This window comes from Choloepus didactylus, chromosome 7, assembly GCF_015220235.1.
Source record: "Choloepus didactylus isolate mChoDid1 chromosome 7, mChoDid1.pri, whole genome shotgun sequence".
Classification (NCBI taxonomy): domain Eukaryota; kingdom Metazoa; phylum Chordata; class Mammalia; order Pilosa; family Megalonychidae; genus Choloepus; species Choloepus didactylus.
In genome coordinates, this window is record NC_051313.1 from 95,859,708 (window position 1) to 95,887,486 (window position 27,779).

The 27,779-nt window shown below is 37.4% G+C and overlaps 1 protein-coding gene across 1 annotated transcript in view; it reads right to left on the reverse strand.

The window, feature by feature from the left end:
* GFRAL (GDNF family receptor alpha like) overlaps positions 1-27,779 on the reverse strand; it is a 62,335-nt gene that overhangs the window by 19,835 nt on the left and 14,721 nt on the right. Inside the window, exons 4-6 of the mRNA XM_037844667.1 lie at positions 23,779-23,835; positions 16,047-16,377; positions 11,015-11,265 (exon numbers count right to left, since the gene is read on the reverse strand). Coding sequence (XP_037700595.1) covers positions 11,015-11,265; positions 16,047-16,377; positions 23,779-23,835 — 639 coding nt within the window. The remainder of the gene's footprint in view (positions 1-11,014; positions 11,266-16,046; positions 16,378-23,778; positions 23,836-27,779) is intronic.

The window sequence follows — 27,779 nt, forward strand, 5'->3', positions numbered from 1 at the left end:
GTAAGGCCAGATGAAATTCAGCCAAATAAATCATCTATCCAATGAATGCAAGCATGTGAGGTGAATAAAGTAGCCTTACTAGCAATCTTGCTATCTAAGTTGAAGCAGTGATAAGATGGATGAGATGTAGGGCTATAAAAATAAAAAAAATCAGTGGTAGAAACAAGTATTAATCACAAGGGCTCTAGGGCTCTTTTCTAAAGCTTCTCAAAAGACTATACACATTTTTAGGAGTTTTTATATTAATATTCCAACAAAGGCAGCTGGTTCCCACCCTCAATTGGGAACAGTCTTCTGTCATTCTTATATACTAACATTCAGAACTAATCACATCGCAGGTGGTTAAGGGGCTACACTTATTGAAGAACAAAACTGTTGTAATCATTTGCTTATTTACAGTGTGGCTCCTACCTAAAGATTGAATGTAAAATAGTTTCCTACTACACAGACTTTTTGCAAGTAGACTATAAAGAGGAAAAGTGTTGGAAAAATAGCAGGGGCTTGACAGGTTTCTATTAAAGTGGGTAATAGCAGCCTGGTCTTGTTAACTCTTGATTCCATTTGTTCAAATATTTGAATTGAAAATTCCAGCTTAAGTGGAAACAAAGGATTTGTGCACTTAATGGGGAGCTGTATTAGTAGCAGATTTCTGATTAGGGGAAGAAAACTAATGATATTCAGAAAACAAGGGTCCCACAGAGATATGGTAGAATTTGTTCCTTCTTCCCTCCCTTCTTCTCTCCCCCCTCCCTCCCTCCCTTCCTTCCTTCCTTCCTCTCTTCCTTCCTTCCTTCCTCCCTCCCTCCCTCCCTTCCTTCCTTCCTTCCTTCCCTCCTTCCCTATTTATTGAGTGGCTAGTGTTTACCAACAGTTGTTTTAGACACTGAGGTGAGTCAGGCCACCTTGAGAGCTGAAGGCACTACTCTTACTTTCTGAGCACAGACGTTTCTCATTCTCTAAGAGGTGTGAGTGAAAAGAGGCTGTGGGACCTGTGGCTGGTGACCAGGTTTTTCCACACATGGATTAGAGCAGTGGTTCCCAAACTTGGTTGAAAATCAGAGCCACCTGGGTGACTTTTTTTAAAAAAATGTTGATTTCTGAGCTCAACCCCAGACCCTGAATTAAATTTTCTGGAGTTAGGGCCAAATATTTATATTTTAAACAAATTCTCTAGACATTTCTGAGGATTAGCAATTTTGAGAACCAAGAGTTCAATGTCCATCTTCTCAATGGTTTGGGGTTGTCTTTGTGACCATCAGATTCTTTATTAGGCAGGGAAAATTGTTCCCAATTGGGCTGGGGAAAACAGCTGGCATTTAGTGAAACATAGTACAGAATTTCATATGAATGTCTATAGTCTTTGAAATGCACCAGAAAAATAAACCAATGTCCTTTTGAAAAGTCAGGAAAGTTAACACATATAGAATCATTACTACCTAACAGACACTTTATGTGATGTACCTCATTCGAGTTCTCTGGATGGTATGTGGCATCTCTGGCAAGCCCCAATAGGAGAGTCAGAGCACAGACTCCCTTGGGTTCTGGAACAAGGCCATGCCATCTGAAGTGGAGGGCTTCTTGTTCCTTGAAATATAGCCTACGCCATGTTACTAGGTATTTTCACTTCTATTAAGTTATTGGTAACCAGAAGGGTTAGCATAACCTGTTGGTGCTAACTGTAAATCTGCAGCAGCTACACTGCAAATCTACTCAGAGGTGGCCCAAGAGAAGAGTTGTGAAGGGAAATCCTTCCCAGAGGCAGTATGTGAGCAGCTCTCTTGATGATTGTCCATTTTGAATAAGGAGAGAAGTGGCTACAAGGAGACTCCTGGGCAGTGGTAAATTGCTTGGCTGGTTGATCAGAGGGTTGGAAGGAACAACATTAAAAGATTGTTCCACAAGGAAATCTGAGGAAGAGAAATATGGAAGGACCCATGGTAGTGGCACAAAGTGGGCAGATCTTTATATCTCAGGTTAGCCCTTATCAGAGAGTATCCATTACTGAGAAGTCCCTCTACAATCAGGTAAACTGGCGATCTATCCAGAGGAGATCAGCAGAGCTCTCTCTTCAGCCACCACGTGCTTGTGTCATGAGCATGTAAAGAGTAGCTAAGGCAGCAGATGGAATATATACATGACTTTCCTGTCCCTAGGGCTGAATGCCTAACCTTTTGTGCCAGTTTGAATGTATTATGTCCCCCAAAATGCCATTATCTTTGATATAATTTGTGTGGGCAGATGTATCAGTATTGATTAGATTGTAATTATTTGAGTGTTTCTGTGGAGATGTGCCCCAACCAACTGTGGGTGATGACTCTGATTGGATAGTTTCCATGGAGGTGTTGCCCCATCCATTCAGGGTGGGTCTAAATTAAATCACTGGAGCCATATAAATGAGCTGGCAAACAGAAGGAACTCAGTGCAGCTGAGAGTGATATTTTTAAGAGGAGCTGCAGCCAAGAGGGACACTTTGAAGAATGCACAGGAGCTGAGAGAGTAGCTGCAGATGAGAAACAGTTTGAAGACAGCCTTTGAAAGCAGACTCTTGCTCCAGAGAAGCTAAGAGTAGACCAATGCCCTAAGAGCAACTAAGAGTGACATTTTTGAGGAGCTGAAGCCTAGAGAGGAATGTCCTGGGAGAAAGCCAATTTGAAACCAGAACTTGTAGCAGATGCTGGCCACATGCCTTCCCAGCTAACAGAGGTTTTCTGGATGTCATTGGCCATCCTCCAGTGAAGGTACCTGATTGTTGGTGACTTACCTTGGACACTGTGCCAGTTTGAGTGTATTGTGTCCCCCAAATGCCATTATCTTTGTAGTCTTGTGTGGGGCAGAAGTTTTGGTGTTGGTTAGATTTGCTTGGAGTGTGCCCCACCCAGCTGTGGGAGATAATTTTGATGAGATGTTCCCATGGAGGTGTGGCCCCACCCATTCGGGGTGGGCCTTGATTGGTGGAGCTATATAAATGAGCTGACTCAAAGAGGAAAGAGAGTGCAGCTGGGAGTGATGTTTTGAAGAGAAGCAAGCTTGCTGGAGAGGAACGTCCTGGGAGAAAGCCGTTTTGAGGCCGGAGCTTTGGAGCAGACGCCAGCTGCCTTCCTAGCTAACAGAGGTTTTCCGGAGGCCATTGGCCATCCTCCGGTGAGGGTACCCGATTGCTGAGGTGTTACCTTGGACGTTTTGTGGCCTTAAGACTGTAATTGTGTAGTGAAATAAACCCCTGTTTTATAAAAGCCTATCCATTTCTGGTGTTTTGCATTCTGCAGCATTAGCAGACTAGGACAGACACTTTATGGCCTTAAGACTAACTGTGTAACCAAACAAACCCCCCTTTATAAAAGCCAATCCATTTCTGGTATTTTGCATTCTGGCAGCATTAGCAAACTGGAACACCTCCCAACAGGAGCAGAGCTCTACGCTGAGCCCTCAGTTTGGGAGTTTGGTGGCAGGCTGATAATACTACATTCCTTATAGCCTGAAGGAGGCAATTCTGTCTTTAGGTGCTAGAATTTATACATACTCTAGATGTGGATTTGCCCTCCTTGACAACACTACCAACAAAATGCTTGACAGACTGCCTAATCTGCTTTGTGCAGCCGCAGCCTCACAGCCCTTCACCCTGGCCCTCACACAGCACACCTCATTCATCCCTCCCCAGTGCTTCTCTGTCACTATAGCAGAAAATATGCATGAGACTCCACTCAGCTTTCATGCACACACTCTCCAAAAGTTCCCAAGAATCAAGGCCTACAGGGCCATCCCTGAGCAGTGAGAGACAAGATCCACAGGTCAATGTTTTCCTCTTTCTTTTCCTATGAATACAGTTCGGAGATGCATTTCACAAAGCACCCCAGAAGGTCCTAATAGGAGCAAGCTCTAGTTACCTGAAGCAGAAGACAACTCAATACTGCCTCATCGTATTGACTGTTTACTCCTTCTCTTCCTTACACCTGCTCCCTGGGAACACATTCCCAAATAAACCATTCAATATGAGCCATTGCTTTAAACTTTGTTTTCTGGCATATACAATAGACATGATCAGGGATGACTTCAAGTTTTCCAGCACATATAATAGAGTGGTACTAGCAAGAAGAAAGCAGTCCAGTTTTAGAGAGACAGGTTGTATGCTTTGTTTAAAATAATATGGCAGAGATTGGCTAGCTATATATCAAACTCATATTTATTTCTACCTGATACACTGCTAAAATTACATTTCCCAGCCTCCACTGCAGATAAGTGTAGGTGGATGTGATGTACAATATACACTTATGACTGGTCCATAAAAATCTCTTGTGTGATTTTTTTCTGCATCTTCAGGATGAATGAAGAGGAACCTGTGAACTTAGAGGAGAGAGGAGCATGAAGCCACAAAAAGGGAACCTAAATCCCACACACCACACCAGCATGAGCTGATTACTCTCAACTGCTTTGTACAGTAAAGATATCAGCTAGGTAGAAATGGGCTGGTTTTCAAGCAGAAATCAAAGGGATTAATACTAAGGACCTGATAACATTGAAAATGCTGACTGCTTCTAGATACCAAGAAGTAAGAGATAAGTAAGATCTTGAGTGATAAAGGCCCCATATTTCTGAGCTAAATAAACTGGCTCAGCTATGTAGCAAGGTTCAGACTAACAGTATTACCTTTTCATGCAAGTCTATTGTATAGATCTCCTTAAAATAAGTCACCAAATTAGAGAGAAAGAGTCATGGAGTGAGGAAGCAAAGAAATAAGGCAGATTTGGAACTAAGTCAAAAAAAAAATTCTTGGACCTAAGAAAAAAAGTAAATAGATTAGAAACCTACCATGTTTTTTAAGGAAATATATTGCTAAAGAAGCCAGCCAGCCTGCCTGCCAAAAGTCTGTGGTTGTTTTTGTGATTAGAGAGTAGTACTTATTTAAAATAATTTTTAAGTCCTCAAACTATATGAACAGGAGATGGTCTATGATAGCTCCATATTCCCCAGGATGTCATACTCCCACAAGCTGACTTCAGAGAGAGTCACAGAAGAAAATGGAGAAGGAAGAACCTTTCAGAAGGCAAAATGAGGGACACAAAAGGGAATAGATAAAGGAATTCTTCCCAAATGTTTGACTCCCAATCTAATTAGGGAAGTCTACACAGCTCAAGAGACTTCACAGTACCTACCTGGCAGGATTTCATTAGTTTGTGTAATGGTTCTCTCATTATTCCCTATTCTGAATATAAGATTTTATTGAAGTTATGCTATCCCTGTTCTGCCCCTGGATATATGCATGTGTACGTGTCTGTATATGTGTGTGGGCATGTGTGTATATATGTGCATATATGTACATGGCGGGAGGTGGCAGTAAATGGTCGTTTTAGTTCATAGTTCATGGTTCTTTGTCTACTACAATGTACCAAATCTAGATTGCACTTGACCTAAAAATTCTGCTTTGAGCTGATGATTGTGACTGGATAAAACTTGTACTGTTTCCTTTGGGAATGGGGTGTATGTTCTCTATGAACAGAAAAGTGAAATGGATATTTAGCAAAAGGAAGGGTAAAGTATGGCAGAGACTCTCTCTGATTAAAAACACATTTTACTGTCCTTCTGACACAGATCTAGACTAGATTTTCCAGACTCCCTTGCAGACAGTTGTCATGTGACTGAGTTGTAGCTAGTGGAATGTGAGTGTGGATGATGTACACTGGATCCACTATCGAATCATAAAATGCTCTTGTGTGACATTCTATAGTCTGTCTTTCCTCATTCTCCAGCTGAGTGGAAAACACTTTGATGCCCTAGACAGAGGCAGAGACACAAATGGGAAGGAGGTTAGTCTTCTAAACGACCACCCTTAATGCTGGTTGGACTTTACGTTATCAAAGAATAAACTCCCATTGTGCAAAGCCACTGAGCTTTTGGAGCTTCTTTATTATATCAGCTAGTACAATGTTGGTATCTAAAAGATGATATCAAGAGATGGGAGAGACAAGCAGACTCCACCATGTGCCTTGCCTTGTGGCTGAGGAGCCAAGGATCACCAGCAGCCACTCCTCGGCTTGACAATGCCTTGATTTGGACATTTTCCTGGCCTCAGAATTGTAAGTTTAAAAATCCCCATTGTTTAAGCCAAACTATTTCATGGTATTTGCTGGAATAGCCATGGAAACTGAAACAATGGTGAAAGAATTCCTTTTAATATCAGGAACAAGACAAGGGTGCTCACTATCACTATTTATGTTCAACATTTTTCTCTATATTTCAGGCACTGCAAGGAGGAGGGAAGGACAAAGGAAAGGTGTGAGCACTGAATGGGGAAAACAAAATTATAATTATTGAAGAATATATGATTGGCCACGTAGGATACCCAAAATAATTCAATAAATTGTTAGAATTTAACAGAGTATTTAACAATGTCACTGCATACAAATTCATGTCTAAAAATTGATTGCATTTCTACAGTCCAACTACAAAGTTATATATATAATTTTAAAAAGTATGATTTCCAAGAGCAATTATACTAGTAATACCTAGAAATCACTATAATCAAAGTTATGCAAGAAAATTATTATTGAGAAAGAATTTTTATGGAGAAAATGAAAGCTTATCAAAAGATGCCAAAGAAAATCTATATCCATAGATTGGAAGGCTCAATATCATATTAAAAAAAACTACTTTCTGGCAGTTGGAACCTATCCAACCCCAGTGAAGTAGAAATCACACATGAGCTGAAGCTCCAAGCCCCTAGTGCATGCTCCACTGTTTCATTGGATTTCACTTATAAAACATAAATTCCAAAGACAAAATCTTTAAGAATTTCAAGGCAGTGACTGTAATGCATGAAATCCCATGCATGGAGCTCTTCTGAGCACAAAGTTTCAGGGTCCTGAAGTCTTCCTGCTAATATCCAGGTCTCACATCAGTTAATGCAACTTAATGGGTTGACAGTCTGGCTTGGACATCAGAAGTTTTAAACTCTCAGATGATTGTCATGTTCATGTAAGAGTAAGAACCATTCTCCTTGAGAATATCATGCATGGGTGTAGCAGAAGGAATATAGAATGTTCAAGCAACACTATTTGAAATAGCAAAAATTGGGAGGAAAAGATCAGTATCTACCAGTAGTAGAATGAATAAATAACATTTGAGTTATTTTTATGCAGCAGAATGTTACAGTAGAGCTGTAAAAAGGAATGATTGCTAGCTATACTCCCCAACACAGCTTAATTTCAGGAAAATAAGTTGGGCAAAAGAAGGCAGCTCATGTGATTCCATTTATATAAAGCTCAAAAAGATAGAAAAACAGACAAATATATTGGTTAGCATTCAAAACATATGTGGTAAAAAATAGAAAGGGAAGCAAGGGATTTTAAAAGACACAAAATTTAGGGAGTTGGTTACTTTTGAGTTTTGAACACCATGTGACGTGAAGGGAACTTTAAAGATAATGGCAATGTTCTTTTTCTTAAACTGAATGGTGGATATCATTAGTCTTTACACTTACAAATTTTCTTTCGTAAATATGCCTAATTTGATAAAACAACCTTTTACAAAGGCAAAGGAAATTATCTAGTTGAGATAGAATGGCTTAATATTCACAAAATGGTTAAATAGTTCTCCCCTACATAATTCAGATAACACATGGCAGAGTCAGGATCTGAGCCTAAAGTTATAATATAACAATGTGTGTACTTTCTCCAGTTAACCACTTTTGCCAAAGGGAGACCCTGAATTTGGGATAATTGGAAGAGGTATGCATGTTAGTGAATCCTCATAAATCCACATAAATGTCTGATACAAGCAACAAAAGTGTCGTTTACTGATACTAAAAGAAGCAGGGTGTTTTAGGCAAAAGATATGAATAGGTAAGAACAAATGGAATATTTCAACAAACTGCTAAAAAGATGCTCAGCATCATTTATAAAATGCAAATTAAATCAATGAGATATTTTCATTAAAAATGTAAATTGAAACAGATATTTTTTTACCACTTTCTATCAAATTTAAAAATGTAAAAATCCTGTGGCTTAGTAATTACAATCTGAAAAATCAATTCTGTAGAAATGCCACCAAAACTGTGCAACATTGTTTGCAATGATGTTGAAAACAATAAGCAATTGCATTCAACCTAAATGTCCACATTAATAGGAGACCATTTCAATAAATCACATTACATATATATATATATACTGTAGGATTCTCCGTAGCCTTTAAAAAGAATGAAACCATCATATATATGTATATCCCTTAGCTTTAAGTTTCCTCACGTGTAAAAGTGAGAAAATAATAGTGTCTAACTATAGAGTTGCTAACACTGACTAAGAAAATGTGAGACCCTTGACATAAAATAAGCACTCAATAAATGCTAGCTACTCTGTAATCATTGGTAATTATTATAAGACTCTGACTTGGATAAATCAATGTGGATTATTTCCAGACGAATTTATGCTCTAAGCAAGCATTTTTCAAACTGCAAAGAACAATCCATTAGTGAATCATGAAATCAATTCAGTGGGTAGTATTCAACATTAAAAAAATTAATAGAATTGAATAATAATAATAAAGAGTACATTGCACATAAAATGTTAATGTAAAATGTATTGCCTACTATGGCCTGGATCAAAATGAGGTTGAAAAGCAATACTTCTAAGCGAAACAGAAATGACAAAATGAAAAAATTCCCTAATTGTCTTCTCAGTTCTACTCAATTCTGCTCCTTTAGGGTAAAATGATCAGACGCTAAAGGGTTTTGGAAACATGCAGTATTGATGAATCATCTGGAAAATGTGTGAGTGCTGGGCTGACAGATTAAGTCAGGGGACAATGGTTAGAGAGATGCTTCATTCAAAAATTGCCCCCGTGCTTCTTCTGTATACTTGGGGTAGGGATAAGGGTTTGTTAGAACTTCCCAGGCCTAAGGATTTGATTTTTGTTTTTGTTTGAAACTTTTCCTATTAATTCAAGTACTGAGAACTGTAATTGAAGGCCTTTGAGGTTCCTTAAATCCTATAATCCTGTCGTGTGAAACTCCTAGTTTTAGTAGATAATTCCTAGTTTTAGTAGGCTCAAGGAGAAAACCTCATAAAGTTTAAACTTATTAGGTGAGTGAAGAAAAATGAAAAATTTTAAATTTCTTTTTGACAATATTCATGTAGTACTTTAATGTGTATGAATTTTTAAATCCTCACTTCTGCTGTCTCTCTGAGTATATACAGTTTTGTCTTTTCATGGATATATTTGCTTAAAATAAGTTCTAATAAAGATAATAAAATAAACATAATAAAAATAAAACACAACAATAATTAAAAGTACGTGGGAGAAAACCAGATTTGGAACTAGAATTATGATGTTTGGATTGGCATTTCTAGAGAGCTTATGCCCAGGAAACTGAATTATCAGTAACATGTAGGATTATATCTCATTGTTGTTTTTGCATACCATTTATATCTAGAAACTACTAACACTTATAACTAACCATTGCAAAATAACAGTATATATTGCTGTTAGTTTAACTTCTTTTGTCATTGTTATTCCCTGCTGTAATACAATAAGCCATTCATTGTATGTATTTTTAGTTTCAACAGAACTGACCACCTTATGTTAATGAGAGAGGAAGGTTGTTTAGAGAATGACTCAACATGTGTAACGCTGCAATTCTCCTATTCATATCATTTCAGTTGAAATATGTTTGTAGGGCTAATTATAGAAATTACAGAAATGTTTCCATAGAGAGTTCTGTTATAATCAAAACCATACACTTTGAGGTTTATGTCTATTTCCTAATACATTACAAATCATAATTTCCATCACACCGACTAGTGTGTCTCCCCTAATATCTGTAAAGAAAAATAGCAGCAAACATTTTCCATAAATGAAAAGCTTGATTTGCAATGAAAACAGTAAACAGCCATCACTTCCTCCTGGAAATGGTGCCTGCAGGTTAGATGGTGAGAGGCCCAGGGACTTGGGGATATCTTGGGACATGGTAGTTACATGGACTGTTCCTGAAGATGGATAACAGAGGGGCCTTAAGTTATTATTATCTGATTGCCCACTTAGGTCCTTTATAGAGGACTAATGGACAATTTCCTGCTTGATACTTTCTCACTATGAAATTCTGGATGAATTATTTATATTCCCAAATTCCAATTTCCTTATCCCTAAAATGGATGAAAGAAATACCTTCAAAAATATGATTTCCGCCCCATTATTACAGGTGGATCAGCAGACCTATTAAAGACCAAGGGTAGAAAAACTAAATCCAGGGCTAAATATATGTTAAAGGTAGAGAAGAATATTTCATCAGTAACCTCTGAGAAATCCCACTGTCAATATCCACATCCTTGTTTTCTCCTCTCCACAATGACTCTGAACTTGTTTGGTCATGTGTCTTGCTTTGTCAGCAAATGTGACAGAAGCAATACTTGGTAAGTACTTGTACATTGGGGCTTAGCTGCTTGGACTGCTGCTGCTGCCATGGAAGAGACCCAGGATATCCTGCTACAGAGGCCATGGAGAGGACAACTAAGACGTCCCAGCCAACAGTGCTTGCTAAACACCATCTTGGACCATCCCATCTCAGATGAGCTACGAGAAGACTGCAGCAGAATGCATGGCCCCAGACAAGACCATCAGAAGGGTCACCCCCACTCCCCACTTGAGGCAAGCACAGTGTGCAGAATTGTGAGCAGATAAATTATTATATCAAGCCATGAAATGTGAAGATGGTTTGTTTCTCAACATTAGGAAACAGATATGATACAACAAGTTATATGGTAGGATAAACCTTTGAGCTATTGATACAACCATAAATGTTAACTAGGAATAACCTATCATGTAAATTGAAACAGGTACCACTTGCTGATAAATTAGTAAAACAGGAAATGGTATAAAACATAATCAATAAATATCCTTTAAAAATGGAAGAGCAAACATAAAGTTGCCTCGAGAACAAATTTTTGGTGCTGGATAACTACTTTAAGCTCTATAGACAGAAATAAAAATAATATATATGTTTTAAGGCAAACTTTGTTGGGGAACTTACTGAAACATGATCTTCCATGAAGCATGTGCTGGAAAACCTTGCACAAAGATTCTTCACTTTGCGTAATGGCCCTACAGGTGCACTGTACTTGAAGAACTGTCCCAAGGGTACCAATGTAAGCTGCCTTACAGTCGTCATTTCCTGAGCAAGTGAAATCCTGGTTGCTTAACGTACTGATGCAGGTATCGTCCTCATGGCATTTTCCAGTCACACGCTGCCAGCATTTTGACTGAAATGTCCAAAAGCGCCTCCTAGAGAATGAGTTAAGTGAGAGGAATTAGCTTCTGATATTATTTCACGTTAACCCAGGGTGCAATCTTATGTAATGAAAAACTGACATAGGAACAAAATGCCTCTTGAATGCCAGTATATAATTGAAAATAAGTGTATATATTCAAACACACCAACAGAGAGTGTCAAAGGAGGAAAGGTGAAGGGTCCTTGGGAATTATGTTCATTTTGTGATGAGGATAGAGACTAGATGAATTTAACTTCATTACTAATTCCATTTTGATGGGTGATGATTTGTAGTATGAAGCACTTGGGAGATTTACTAGCAATTTTTAAAGCAGATTGTGGTTTTGTGGCCAGCACATGGCCATTGTCTCATACCAAGTGATTTCTTAGAAGGCACTTGACCTTTCAAGCCTGTTTTCCCACAAGATAAAAAGTATTATATTCTTTCTCAAAAATTCTAATCATACAAAGTGATTTGAGGTTCTCTGGCAGCAAGGAATGCTTTAAAGAAAACCTTTATGTGTTTATTTAATTGCCAAGATAATCCATGAAGCCACATCCGTTCATCACTTTTCTGAATACATATTTGATACTCACCATAACAGCTTTGTATAAAAGTCTGGATAAAACCCAATAATTTTATTTTTGAAATGTTCACAGTAAAAAGGTATTCTTCTCAATAAATGGTAATCTCCCAACTTAATATTTATTGCCCTATATTATCTTATGCCCTTTCTTGAACAGGTCTTATCATCATCAAACATGCATGAAAATCCTCTGAGTAAATGAGTTTGTCCTGACCATATTTATCCACATGTTGCTAACTCTGTTTAAAGCCGTAAACAACATTGCTTTCTTTAATCTCATATTTTAAGTCATCTTAAAGGAATACACTTTTTAATATGACAAAAATTAATGATTATATTTAAATATTTAAGGAAATACTACAAATTCTCTGGGCATAAAATTCTGAGAGTAGAAGAACACATAAGCTCCTTTAATGCTTTTATGAGTTATTTACAACATGCCATCTAAATATATGTACTGAAAGTATTTATTGTCAAATAGGAAATTGATAAGGAATGAATTTGTACCTAGGTGCCATTTATTCTTAATTTAACATATGTTTTACTAAGTATAAGTTGAATGGTAGAAGTTATTTCATTCAGAAAATATGTTGAGAAATTTTTCCAAATGATGAACTGAGTATTTAATTAGAAACAGAAAATACTAAAGGTACTCTGGTATGTTACTTACCCAAGTCCTTTGAAATTACACAAGTTTTTTACACTATAGAAAATTTTATTTTAGGTTGGAAATGGTTTGATATATAGTGTTTTCATTATCCTTACTTTCTTGATAGTCTGCACTTTTTAATCTGGATTTCCTTTTCAACCAATGAAACATTTATAAGAGTCATTTTTAAAAAGTTGGAATATTTGTCTTATACTTTGTTATTAATTTCTAGTCATATTGCAAAACATAAGAGAATGTATTTTGTAAAATGTCTACAGATGGAATTTATTATGTTTTTCTTTTGGACCTGATATATAGTCAAGTTTGGTTGGGTACTTGAAATAATGTGTAAATTCTGGAGTTTTACTTTTAAAAAGTAGATATTTTCCTGAGAAAATTAGTTTCTCTTCACTACTTTCTTAAGCTCAAACCTATGATAATCTAATGTACTGTAATTTTTATTAAAGTTCCTAAACACTAATAATCAGTAAAATATAATCTCAATTCCCAGTGGCTAACCATATTAGATGAAATTAAATGAGAAATGGCTGAATGTTGGCTTCTTTGGCTTTCAATAAATAAGAGTCTCAAAAACCATTGTGAACTAAGGAAAGTGGAACAGGGACAGAAATTGTATTTGAAAAGCCAAGACCCCTTCTTTGCCCCATGAACAGCTCTTCTGCAAAAAGGTAGATGACACGGGGCTTAACATCCTCATGGAACACAATAATTTAATACAAACGCTGGAAATCTCCCTAAAGGCAAAATTTGCTTGGGAAAATGACAGAATTAATCTTTTTACATTTACTACTAATATGATAATTCCATCACCACTATTAAGTATTCATTAAGGGACTATTTGAACATGGTGACAGGAAATCAAAGAAACACAGTCCTTACCCTCTGTACTAATATAAGAAAGATAGAAAACATGTAAGAAGAGACATGTGTATATGTCAAACACTACAAAAACTATGTAAGTGCAAGGTATTCAAAAGTGGAGGGAACAAAAGTGTGTCCCAGACCCTGCACCAAGCACTCTGGAGAGGTGGTTAAACCTGGGAGTTCTTGTTGAGGAAAATCACTAACTCTGTACCAGTCCATCTGGGAAAGTGTTGATGCAAAGGGAGGTTAACACCGAGTGTGTGCCTCACAGTCCATCACAGGGCTTCTCAAGGACTGTAGCAACCGTTCCTATCACTTACAATAAAAATATTTTATTTAATAGGGAAGCTCAGGTATCTCACACTCTGAAGGTTGAAGGTGGAGTGCAAAAGACCCATGCCTAGCCCCTTGGCACTAGAATCATGCAAAATATACCCATCCATGGACACAAGTGGTATATCCACAGGGATGGCTTTGAAAAAAAGAAAAAATGGTGTCTCCTTGCTGTTTAAATGTTAACATAAAAATTGTTAATGTTTTATTGTTATGTAGACAGATGAAAGATGAGAGAAGAGGAGAGGAAAGAGGGGACTAGTCCACTTGTGAATACTCTATTTTTGACATGAGAAAACCAAACGTGTTCACCACATTTCATTGATTATGTATTACTTTATTTACAACTAAAAATGTGTTGACAATTAAACTATGACAAATGTTTTCTTGTCATTGACCTTAAGAAACTTTAGAACTTGACATCGTGTATGATAAGTTGAGACACTATATCAGTGCTCTGGCACCCTGATTAGATCTTTACCCTTTCTTTATGTCATAGACTGTGTGTTTTAGGGAAGTAGTTGCATTTTTTTGATGAATGTTTGCAAGACATGAGCTATTCTGAAGGTTAGAATTAATATAATCTGAGAGTAAGGTAGTGAAGATAGTTAAAAGGTTAAAAGAAAGCAGTTTACCAAGATTCAGCCCACTAGAGAAGTTGATGTCATTAAATCCATCAGCTCACTTGCCACATCAGCTCACTTGCCAGTGGCTGAAGCAACATGACAAACCTTTCTCGTCATGACCCAACATACTCACCATTTTTTTTTGTTTTTTAAATGAATTTTCTATATATGGAGTTTTATTCACTTGAATAAAAGCAAGTAAAGCAGTCATTAATAGAAGGCACTGGCAAACAAATTAATGTGAAGAATTACCCACAAAAGAAAAAAATCTGAAACCATAAATAGTAGAATTTAATGCTGATTGCTAAATAAAACTCCTTCAACTTGATAACATCAATGTTACTAAGTAATTTGGGCTCATCAAATTTATTCAGTGCTCTCAGTATCTCTTTCATCTTTTTTTCATTTCCAAAAGTGTCCACTTATATAATTCTGACAATGCAAAGATAAATTCATCTTGAGTATACGAGAAAATATGTTAATGAAGACCACAGTAAGAAAAAGAAGTGTTGGATTATAATTGTGGTTTCCAAAGGCAGTTAGTTACTTGCGTAGGTATAGTCTAGTCTCAATAAACATCCTGAATGAATGTTCTAACAAATGAGCAAGATCATCCATGCCTCTGCTCAAAATCCTCCAGTGTCTCCCAATTTTATTCTCAGTAAAATCTGGACTCCTTACAGTGTCTCTCAAAGCCCTATGTTATTTGGGCCTCCCTGCACCCCATCAAGGTAAATCTCTAACTTCATTTCCTCCTGCCCTTCCCCTTGCACACTCTATTCTCAGCGCTTTTTGAACATGCCACACACGCTTCTTCCTCAGCACCTTTGCACTGGGTGGTCCCTTTGCTTGGGCACTCTTCTCTCAGATATTTACTAACCCACCCCTCACCTTCTTCAAGTCTTTGGTAAATCCTCTCTACTGTGACAACGCTTTGTATTGCAACCCTTTCTGCTCTTTCAATCCCTCTTATTCTGCTCTTTGTTTTCTCCATAGCACTTATTATCTTATGATATGATATACACTCCCCTTATTTATTATATTTAATTATTTATTGTCTGTCTCCCCATCCCACTAACTCCATAAGGGCAGGTATTTTTGTCTCTATTGCTCACTGATATATCTCCCTGCTTAAAGTGGTAGGAGGTGATTGATAAATATTTCTTGAATTAATGAATATATGATAATATCACCTTCCTGAGAAAACCAAGGATATGAGGTTGGGAAGAGGAGAATAGGTATATTTCTTATGTCACATGCTGGGGATGCCCCAACTGTCCACTAGCCACCTGCTTTTTCCTCATCTCTAGCCTAAGACAAAAAGGATTTATTTTGAAGAGTTGCCTTAACAAAATCCTATAAAGGGTAACAGCCTTATGAAATCATACAGAAAAATGAACAAGTTGATATACAAGCCAGGCTTTTAACTGATTCTTTAGTCTAACTTGAATATATAATTTTAATAATGCTATTTAATGGTACTAAATCTTGACATACTGAATTTCTTTATTCCCAAAACCTGTTCTGTATTTGAATTTCAAAATGGATACTACACATTTATCACAGATTCAAAAATAAGAATTGTCTGGCTTTATTTACACCATGTTGGATGATGGTGGGAATTCTAGCTAATGTAATGAGATCAAGTGTTAGTACTGGACTGTAACAAATCAGGTGCCGAAATAAGAAAGTAAGGTATGTGTGTTTTTACTTACCTGCATAATTCATCATTTCGGCAGCTGTGAATTACGTTGAGGCAAGTAGGGGGTGGAGCTATGCTCACTGCACATGGCTTGCTGTGAAGAGTCTCTTTGGACTGCAGACAAGGTATATCAGATTGAGCACAGTCACAAAAAGCCAACATCTGGGCAATGTTAAAAGGCAGATTTTGATAGAAGAACCGTATGGCTGCTTGGCAGTGTTTCACATCACACAGATTTCCGTTTGCTGAACAAGCTTTAAGGTAAGGGGCCAACTGTGCATTACAGACCACATCCCCTACACATGCCTCTGCCACTTCCAAACAGGAGCGGATCTCTTGGAAACCTGAAAGCAATGATGTTCTCAGGTCATGTAAAAGTAAACATAAAGCTATACAGTCCAAACATGGAAAATACTGTGAGAAGTCTAGAAGCGACATACAATGATTTATGTGTGTTGTTTTTAGCAACTATTCTTTTTTGTGTTTTTAAAATAAGTATGAATTTGCTGAGATCTGAGTAGAGGGCTATCTGAAGAATTTTTCTTCTATGCTGGATACATATTGGGATCCAGATTGATAGGACATGTGTGGGGCTAAAACTGAGCTGAAAGAAAATTCCTGAGTCCAAGTTTCTCAAATGTAAACAATAAATCTTCAGAAATTGCTTTTGAACTATATAGCTTATGGTGAGTTCATTGGTTCGAGTCAAAATGAATCCTGTTCTTTTGTATGTTCTCTTTGGGGGAGAAATCTTGAATAAAGCCTCCACTTAGTTATTCTAGCATATAAAAATCTTCACATTCTGGGGTGTGTGAGCAAACCCCACCCCCAACCCCTACCCTACAGGTGGCACCACAAGATTTAATTGGTGTGACCAAAATACCTGTGGAATCTAACAAAAGATCTAGCCTTTAGTTTCAATTGAAAGGATTCCTCAGGATACCCATAAGTAAAAGATGGATGGGGTAGGCTTGACAGACATTTATAGAACACTACATCCAACAACAGCAGGATACACTTTTTTCTCAAGTGATTATGGAACATTCTCTAGGATAGACCACATATTGGGTCACAAAGCAAGTCTCAACAAATTTAAAAATATTGATATTATACAAAACACTTTCTCAGACCATAATGGAATGAAGTTGGAAATAAATAAAAGGCAGAAGGTCATAAAATTCACAAACATATGGAGGCTAAACAACAGCCTCTTAGAAAATCAGTGGGTAAAGGAAGAAATTACAAGAGAAATTAGTAAATACCTCGAGGCAAATGAGAATGAAAACACAACTTATCAAAACTTATGGGATGCAGCAAAGGCAGTGCTGGGAGGGAAATTTATTGCCCTAAATGCCTATATTAAAAGAGAAGAGAGAGCAAAAATTGAAGAGTTAACTGTTCACCTGGAGGAATTAGAGAAAGAACAGCAAACTAACCCCAAAGCAAGCAGAAGGGATGCAATAACAAAGATTAGAGCAGAAACAAATGCAATTGAGAACAGGAAAACAATAGAGAGAATCAACAAAACCAGAAGTTGGTTCTTTGAGAAAATCAATAAAATCAATGGACCACTGGCTAGGCTAACAAAAAAAAGAAAGAGCAGATGCAAATAAATGCAATCAGAAATGGGAAAGGAAATATAACTACCAACCCTGCAGAAATTAAGGAGATGATGAGAAGATACTATGAGCAACTATATGCTAATAAACTAGACAACTTAGACGAAATGGACAACTTCCTAGAAAAGCATAAACAACCAACATTGACTCAAGAAGAAATAGATGACCTCAACAAACCAATCACAAGTAAAGGGACTGAGTCAGTCATCAAAAAGCTGCCAAAAGGAAAAGCCCAGGACCAGATGGTTTCACATGTGAATTCTACCAAGCATTCAAGAACGAATTAGTACCAATCCTGCTCAAACTCTTCAAAAAAATTGAAGAAGAGGGAAAGCTACCTAATTCATTCTATGAAGCCAACATCACCCTAATACCAAAATCAGACAAAGATATTACAAAAAAAGAAAATTATAGACCAATTTCTTTAATGAATATAGATGCAAAAATCCTCAACAAAATACTCACAAATTGAATCCAGCAACACATTAAAAGAATTACACACCATGATCAGGTGGGATTTATTCCAGGTTGCAAGGCTGGTTCAACACAAGAAAATCAATTAATGTAATACACCACATCAATAAATCAAAGCAGAAGAACCACATGACCATCTCGATCAAAGCAGAAAAGGCATTTGACAAAATTCAACATCCTTTCCTGATGAAAACACTTCAAAGGATAGGAATAGAAGGGAACTTTTTCAATATGATAAAGGCAATATATAAAAAACCCACAGTTAACATCATACTCAATGGGGAGAGACTGAAAGCTTTTCCTCTAAGATCAGGAACAAGACAGGGATGCCCACTATCATCATTGTTACATCCAACAGTGTGCTGGAAGTTCTAGCTAGGGCAATTAGGCAAGAAAAAGAAATAAAAGGCATCCAAATTGGAGAGGAAGAAGTAAAACTTTCACTATTTTCAGATGACATGATTCTATATGTAGGAAATTGTGATGGTTGGGTTCATGTGTCAACTTGGCTAGGTGGACTAGCTGTCTGGTCAAGCGGGCACTGGCCTGACGATTGCTGTGAGGATATTTGAGGCTGGTTAATAAACCAACGGGCTGGTTTGTTGGATCATCAGTCAATTGACTGCGGCTAATTGATGACTCATCAAGGGGCGTGCCTTCTACAATGAGAGAATGCAATTGGCTGGATTTGGTCTGGGTGATCAGTTGGAGGCTTATAAGCTGGACGGTTAGAGAACCTTCACTTCTTCTTCGGCTGCTCAGTGAAGCATTTCCTGGGGAGCTCGTCAAAGTTGCCGGTTCGTTTTCTGAGGAGTTCGGCAAAGTTGTCGGTTTGTTTCCTGAGGAGTTCGTCGGACGTCTTCCTTGGAGTTGACAGTTTGTTGACGGCTCTGCAGAATTTGGACTCGTGTGTGCCCGCAGTTGCATGAGTCACTTTTACAATTTGATAATCAGAGAGAACTCTCATTGATTCTGTTTCCAAGGAGAACCCTAACTAATAAAGAAATACAGAAAAATCTACAGCAAAGCTACTAGAACTAGTCAATGAATACAGTAAAATGGCAGGCTACAAGATCAACACGCAAAAATCTGTAGTGTTCCTATACACAAGTAATGTGTAACAAGAGGAGGAAATCAAGAAAAAAATCCCATTTTCGATAGCAACCAAAAGAATCAAGTATTTAGGAATAAGCTTAACCAAGGACACAAAAGACCTTTACACAGAAGATATAAGAAACTGCTAAAAGAAATTGAACAAGACCTAAAAAAAATGGAAGAGCATACCATGTTCATGGATTGGAAGACTAAATATAGTTAAGATGGCAATTTTACCTAAACTGATTTACAGACTCAATGCAATACCAATTCAAATCCCGACAACTTACTTTACAGAAATAGAAAAACCAATAACCAAATTTATTTGGAAGGGCAAGATGCCCCGAATAGCCAAAAATATCTTGAGAAAGAGGAACGAAGTGGGAGGTCTCACACTACCCGACTTTGAAGCATATTACAAAGCTACAGTGCTCAAAACAGCATGGTACTGGCACAAGGACAGATATACTGACCAATGGAATTGAATTGAGTGTTCAGAAGTAGACCCTTGCATCTACGGACAACTGATCTTTGATAAGGCAGTCAAGCCAAAGCAACTGGGAAAGAGCAGCCTCTTCAATAAATGGTGTTTGGAGAACTGGATATCCATTTCTAAAAGAATGAAAGAGGATGCCTATCTCACACCTTATACAAAAATTAACTCAAAATGGATCAAAGACCTAAACTTTAGCACCAAGACCATAAAACTCTTAGAAGAAAATGTAGGGCAATATCTTAAAGATCTTGTGATAGGAGGTCATTTCTTAGACCTCACACCCAAGGTGTGAGCAACAAAAGAACAAATAGACAAATGGGATCTCCTCAAAATTAAACACTTTTGTACATCAAAGGACTTTGTCAGAAAAGTACAAAGGCAATCTACACAATGGGAGATGATATTTGGAAACCACATATCAGATAATGTTTAATATCCCAAGTATGTAAAGGAATCCTATTATCTCAATAACAGAAAGACAAACAATCCAATTAAAAAATGGGCAAAAGACACGGACAGACATTTTTCTGAAGAGGAAATACAAATGGCCCAAAAACATATGAAAAAATGCTCAACTTCACTGGCTATTAAGGAAATACAAATCAAAACCACAATGAGATATCATCTCACACCTACCAGAATGGCCATTATCCAAATAACAGAAAATGACAAGTGCTGGAGAGGATGTGGAGAAAGAGGCACACTTATTCATTGTTGGTGGGAATGTAGAATGGTGCAACCACTCTGGAAGACAGTATGGAGTTTCCTCAAGAAGCTAAATATAGATTTGCTATATGACCCAGCTATTCCATTGCTAGGTATACACTCAGCGGAACTGAAACTTAGGACACAAACAGACATTTGTAAACCAATTGTTTATTGCAGCATTATTCACGATTGCCAAGAGTTGGAAACAGCCCAAATGTCCATCAACGGACGAGTGGATAAACAAACTGTGGTATATACACATGATGGAATATTATGCAGCTGTAGGACAGAACAAAGACATGGATCATGCAATAATGTGGATGAACCCTGAGGACATTATGTTGAGTGAAGTTAACCAGAAACAAAAGGACAGATTCTGTATGGTCTCACTAATATGAACAGACATTAATGAACAAACTTTGGGAGTTAAAAGCTGACAACACAGGCGACCAGGAGATAGAAAGAGGGCAGAGACCAGGCATTTGATGCTGAAGGACTACAGAATGTTTAGAATTGATTGTATAGATCCAGAAATAGATAGCATAATACTGTGTGATGGTAGCACAGTATTTTAAGTACATCGAACAAAGATGTCTATGAGTAAAGCTGAAAGAGATGGGATAGGAGAATGTATGACACCAGAGGTAAAGGTAGATGATAAAGACTGGGACTGTAAAACTTGGCAAAAATTGGAGTGGCCAATGACTGTTACTAAATATACAAATATAAAAATGTTTTTGCATGTGGGAGAGCAAATGAATGTCAACCATGTAGAGTGTTGAAAAAGGGATGGTATTTGGGAAAAAACATAATCAAAGCAAACTGGAGTCTATAGTCAACAGTAACATTGTAATATACCTCCATTAAAAGTAACAAAAGCAATATGCCAATGCTAAATGTATATGAGAGGGAGATATAGGGGAGGAATATGAGATTCTTGGTAGTGGTGTTATTTTCTGTCCTTACTATTATATTGTATTGTATGACATGTTATTTTTCTTTTTATCTTTTTTATTATTGCTAAAAAAAAAACAATTTTTCTTGTAGTAATCAATGTATTCAAGTGCTGATTGTGATGATAAATGTACAACTTTAGGATGATACCATGAACAACTGATTGTACACTGTGGATAAATGTATGGCATGTGAATATAACTCTATAAAATTGTAGGAAAAAATATATATAGGAGTAAAAGTGTTGGAGAAAACATGGTGAGAGGGATGTACCTATCTACTGTTGACAAGCAGGTAGAATGGTATAGCCTTTCTGAAGGTCAGTGTGGTGGTTCCACAAAAAGTTAAGTATGTGGGGACCATAAGGTCCTGCAGTCTCATTATGGGGTATGCCATTGGGGGATCTGGGAGCAGAGACATGAATGGACATTTGCAGACTGTTGTTCATGGAGACAGTAATCATGATTTGCAATGGGTGGAGGTGACCTAAGGGTACATAGACTGAGGAACACAATGGTGAACTGTGGTATATGCATACAATGGAATATTGAGCAACTACCAGAAGGAGTGAAGCTGTGAGATACACAATGAAGTGAATGGATCCTGTACAGAGTATTTGAGTGAAGTACGCCAGAAATAAAGGCAAACACTATAATGCCTCACCAATATGGACTAACTACAATGTGTAAACTCAGAATTGAATCTTAGAACATAGCCTAATGTGGACATGATTATTGTAATAGTCCCTAGATTGTAAGCTCCTACAGCAGTCAACTCTATTCCTGAATTGTAATGCCTATCTCTAAACTTTGAGATGCTGATCTCTTAGTGTATGACCTGATTGGTCTCTGGAACAATGTGTATCTCTGAGACACCTGAAACTCGGAGCTAGAGCTTGGCAGATATGAATGTCAGTATTAGTGCATACAGCAACTGTTAAAAAAAAAAAGCTGAAAAAGAGCCCAGACTTCAATTAGTGATATGAAAGAAGCAGATCTAGTTAAGACTAGGGCAAACTGGGCTAAAGGGTAAAGGTCGAAACTGACTGTGTTTTAAAACTTCAACTTCTATGTGAGACCAAGGGAAGAGATGTCTATTTGGTGCAGGATCTATATTTTCTAAACAATATAACTGTACAGTCGGTTTGTTCAAACACCACAATTACATGGAAACTTGAATAGGAAATGAGATATGGTAGGTTATTATAGGTTAGAGTGAAATAGTGACACATCCCAAAGTAATTTGGGCAGAGAATAAAAAATATATTTACAGCCTCCCCCCACCCCCCACCCTGAGGAGCTGGGGGAAGGTGCAGAAGTGTTGGACTTCCTCACCTGGACTGGTGTTGATGTTGTCACAAACATTGGGTCTGGCGGTTTGATGTGCCAAGCCCTCGATTGTGGGACTTGCCCTTGTGAAGCTTGTTGCTGCAAAGGAGAGGCTAAACTTGCATATAATTGTGCCTAAGCGTCTCCCCCTGAGTGCCTCTTTGTTGCTCGGATGTGGCCCTCTCTCTCTCTGGCTGAGCCACCTCAGCGGGTGAACTCACTGCCCTCCCCCTACGTGGGACCTGACTCCCAGGGGTGTAAATCTCCCTGGCAACGTGGGATATGACTCCCGGGGATGAGTCCGGGCCCAGCATTGTGGGACTGAGAATATCTTCTTGACCAAAAGAGGCATGCAAAATGAGATGAAATAGTTTCAGTGGCTGAGAGATTTCAAATGGAGTCGAGAGGTCACTCTGGTGGACATTCTTATGCACTATGTAGATAACACCTCTTAGGTTTTAATGTATTGGAATATAGAAGTAGATACCTGAAACTACCAAACTCCAACCCAGTAGTCTGGACTCCTGAAGACGATTATATAATAATGTAGATTACAAGGGGTGACAGTGTGATTGTGAAAGCCTTGTAGATTACACTCCCTTTGTCTAGTGTATGGATGGATGAGTAGAAAAATGGGGATAAAAACTAAACAACAAATAGGGTGGGATGGAGAGGATGGTTTGGGTGTTCTTTTTTTACTTTTTTTTTTTTTACTGTTATTCTGATTCTTTCTGATGTAAGGAAAATATTCAGAAATAGATTGTGGTGATGAATGCATAACTATATGATCATGCTGTGAACAGTTGATTGTATACCATGGATGATTGTATGGTATGTGAATATATTTCAATAAAACTGAATTAAAAAAAAAAAAGATGGATGGGTAAGGCAGTTGCATTTCATACATAGTTAGAGGAAGCAATGTTATAGTTTTGTTGCATTTTGTTATAACTTTTTAAAATCTACACAATTTATTTTGTAGTAGCATACCGTTAAGCCTGGTAACATCATTTTAAATTATATTGTCTGATATTTACAGTGTGGATCAAAATGAAAATTTATAAACATTACCATGGTAGGAAAGAGTAGTTAGATTCCATTTGAATTTATTTTCCTCTTCCATGTTATCTAGAAGGAAAATGAAGAAACAATTTCATCATTGAATGATTTTCTAAATGTAATAGTTGAACATAGGCTACATTTATAAATAAGTAATCAAGAAAAAAATGCATGGAAGCTTATGTAACACTTATTTAACCCTGACATTCAAAATTAGTGACGTACAAATAAAGAAAAATAAACCTCTGAAATATCATTCCAGTGAGTTAAATAGCTCTGCTACGAAGAGCTTGAAAATATAAACAAATGCTAATGAAGAGGCCGTGTGCACTGAAGTAAGCAAAGGCTGGAGAAAGTACAGAAGAGATATTGTCAGAACCAAAAAATAACACATACACACATACACAAATCCTCCCATTAGGGACCTCATTAGATTGAAATACAGTTTAAAGATTATTTCCACCTCTGATTATCTTAGTCTCCAAGAGTTTTTGAGAATTTTAACTACAGAATTGGAGAATTTCATTAATGGCAGTGACCTTGGTGGGCATCTAATTCTAAATCCTTTCATTCAAGAAACATTGGTTGTGTCCATGCTATGCACCAGGCACCATAATTCAGAACCAAATCTGCAGTCCCTGTCGTTGAGTGTTCCATAACCTGGTGGGAAATACATAAACAAACAAACAAACAAAAATATCAGGAGCGCTAATGACAGTAGGTGTAAAGCGGTGGAGAAATAATATGATCAGATTTTCATTTTTAAATGAAAACTCAATTTTTGCCATTGACTATAGATTAAGATATTAACTTTCACTATGATAGTGTCAAAGTCCTTTCATGATTCAATTTGTTCTGGACTGAACTCTCTCTCCATAGTCCTGCCTACCCATCTACCGCACATATCTGATGGTCCAGTGACAGAAAAGTTTTTTCTCTTTCCAGGGTTGTCCTGGCCTTTCCAGTCTCCTTGTATTGTTCCAACTATTCTCAGTATATGCCCTTTCATTTTTGCATTGATCAAGTCTCAATTCAAGGAACATTATCTATTCTTGAGCCTCACCCCCACCCTGACCTTGTCTCTCCAAGGAACTCTTCCATGTTTCTACCTCTGTGCCACTATCCTTTATTTAATGATAACCCAGTGAGCACATCTAATACTCATATAGCTTTGATAAAAGATCAAAGTCTAGGTTGGACCTACTATGGATGAATGCACCTCTGCATTGGAACTGATTGTTATGTCTGTGCCACTGACTAAAAGATATTCAAGATGTTTTCAGATGTAAGTAACCACACTTTACTCACTATATGAGTAATTATTACAAACAAAACAAATTCCATCTTGGATGTACATAATTTTTATACATGATGAGTAATGTATTATAATAAATTCTCTGTATATTAAACTCTAATTTCATATGATACATACTTTTTTTCCCAGATGATATTTTGAACAGTAACTCAATTGATTAAGAAGAGCTAAAGGGCAATATATCATGGGAATTAACAGAAGCTTGCACCAACCAGACCTACATCTAAATTATAAAATCTTTTACAAATGCATGAAAAATAGTGTTTCAAGCATCCTTGATCCTTTAGATCAAGTCAGAATCCCTTTCATCTATCTTCTCTCCTTTTACATTATAGTGTCAGAAAACTAAAGTCATGTGAAATATGTTCATTTAAAATTGATAATCTGATGAAAAAGTATCCCCATATTAAGTTACTAAACAAACAAGCATGCTTCCACAAAATGTTTAAAAAACTCAACAGTAGGTTTCTTCTTCAGAGTATGAATACCAAACTCAAGGCAGAAGAAATTACTCAAAAGAAACTGAAAAATGTCATCTATGGAATTTAGAAGAAAACTGTAAGTGTGGAATCTTGGAAATCTACTTTTTTGTAATCTAGTTTCCCTGTAACTCTTGCTACTGAATGCTGCCCATTTCCCACTGCCAACACGGTACAGTGTCATGAGGGGATCATGAAACACTTCTCCTTCTCAGAAGTTCATGTTATCCAACTGTTCTAGTTTGCTAATGCTGCGGAATGCAAAACACCAGAGATGGATTGGCTTTTATAAAAAGGGGGTTTATTTGGCTATACAGTTACAGTCTTAAGGCCATAAAGTGTCCAAGGCAACACATCAGTAATCAGGTACCTTCACTGGAGGATGGCAAATGGCGTCTGGAAAACCTCTGTTAGCTGGGAAGGCACGTGGCTGGCGTCTGCTCCAAAGTTCTGGTTTCAAAATGGCTTTCTCCCAGGACATTCCTCTCTAGCAAGCTTGCTCCTCTTCAAAACGTCACTCACAGCTGCACTCCGTTCAGTCTCTTTGAGTCAGCACGTTTATATAGCTCCACTGATCAAGGCCCACCCCAAATGGGTGGGGCCACACCTCCATGGGAGTATCCCACCAGAGTCACCACCCACAGCTGGGTGGGGCACATCTCCATGCAAACAACCTAATCCAAACATTCCAACTTAATCCCCACTATTCTGTCTGCCCCACAAGATTGCATCAAAGAATATGGCTTTTTCTGGGGGACATAATACATTCAAACCGGCACACCAACTGTGCCTCTGCTTACTCTCTTCTCAAGTACTAGTGTCCCACCCAATGTACACCAGCGAATTTGCTGCTATCTATATTACCCTTCACTTAAATCCTGCCGTTGTGCTAGGCTACTTCTATTTCTTTGAGGACAAGGTATTTAATGCTGTTACATCACAATACCTTAGCTATGTCTACAATTCAGTTACACTCCAATTCAACTATGCCACAACAAAGGCCAAACTCTAGACCTAATATCGCCTTGAACTTCTTTTTCAATTATAAATATTGATTAGTCTATCTTCTTCTGAAAACTTCACATTCTTGTTCTTCTTAACTGTATGTATACCTCCATAACGTTCATCTTGATCCCCACCTTTGATTTTCTCCTGCATTCACTGGCCCTTTCACATCTAGAACACACATTATAATATATGAAACATTTCTTGCTGTTTCTATTCCCCCCTTGCTGCTTTTTTTTTCTTTACACTGCTTCCCTAGAAAAATCCCAATCTTATAAAATTCAACTATGTGCCCTTTCCACTCATACATCAACTCTGCTATCTGCTTTCAGAGAAAATCACATAATCATGCAAACAGGTTACATTACAAACTCATGATGTTCAGCAATTATACTAATATACACTATTTCACACATCACAGACATGCATTCTCCTAAAGCCTCAAATCTCACCATTTCCTTCATCAATGTCATAAGATGACCTTTAATCGAGAACCCTCTTAAGGTAGAAAACAAGGCTGGGAAAATGTAGCATGTGATATCCATGAGAGCAAGGACAAAATTTGTTCTAGTATATTTCTACTCAGTAGCACTCAACAGATATATGTGAAAGATCATTGGATGAATAATACTCAACACTTGATCCCTATATAATCAAGTATTACTGTTCTATCTAAATCATTCCCCACAAAAATACAGACCTTACTTTTCCCATATTAATGAAAAAAAAGCCTTTCTTTACCTTGTTTCTAATCTCCTATTAGTGCTCTGTTTTTCTCCTCTTTAAAGTAAAATTCTTTGAAAGAGTTGCTTGTATTTTCTGGTGGCAACTTCTCTCCTTCTATCCCTTATGTATTAAATAACCTCACCCCATCCACAGGTCATGCATAACCTCCATATTGCTAAAGGCAATGGTAGATTCTTGATTATTAATTTCTCTGTCACATCATTTGACCCAGTCAGTCTTTCTCTCCTCCTTGATACACTTTCTTCAGTTGGCTTCCTGCTACTGTAATTTCCTATTATACTCCATCTCTCTGGATTATCTTTCTCACTTTTCTTTGCTGCTTCCTCTTCTTTTCCCAAGCCAGTAAATGTTGAAATATTCCAGAGGTCAGTTCCTTGGTCTTCTTCCCTTTTCTCTCTTGTTAATCCAGTAATATAAAAATGTATCAGAATCTGATTTCTTTTCTTGCTATGCCCTTGATCCAAGAC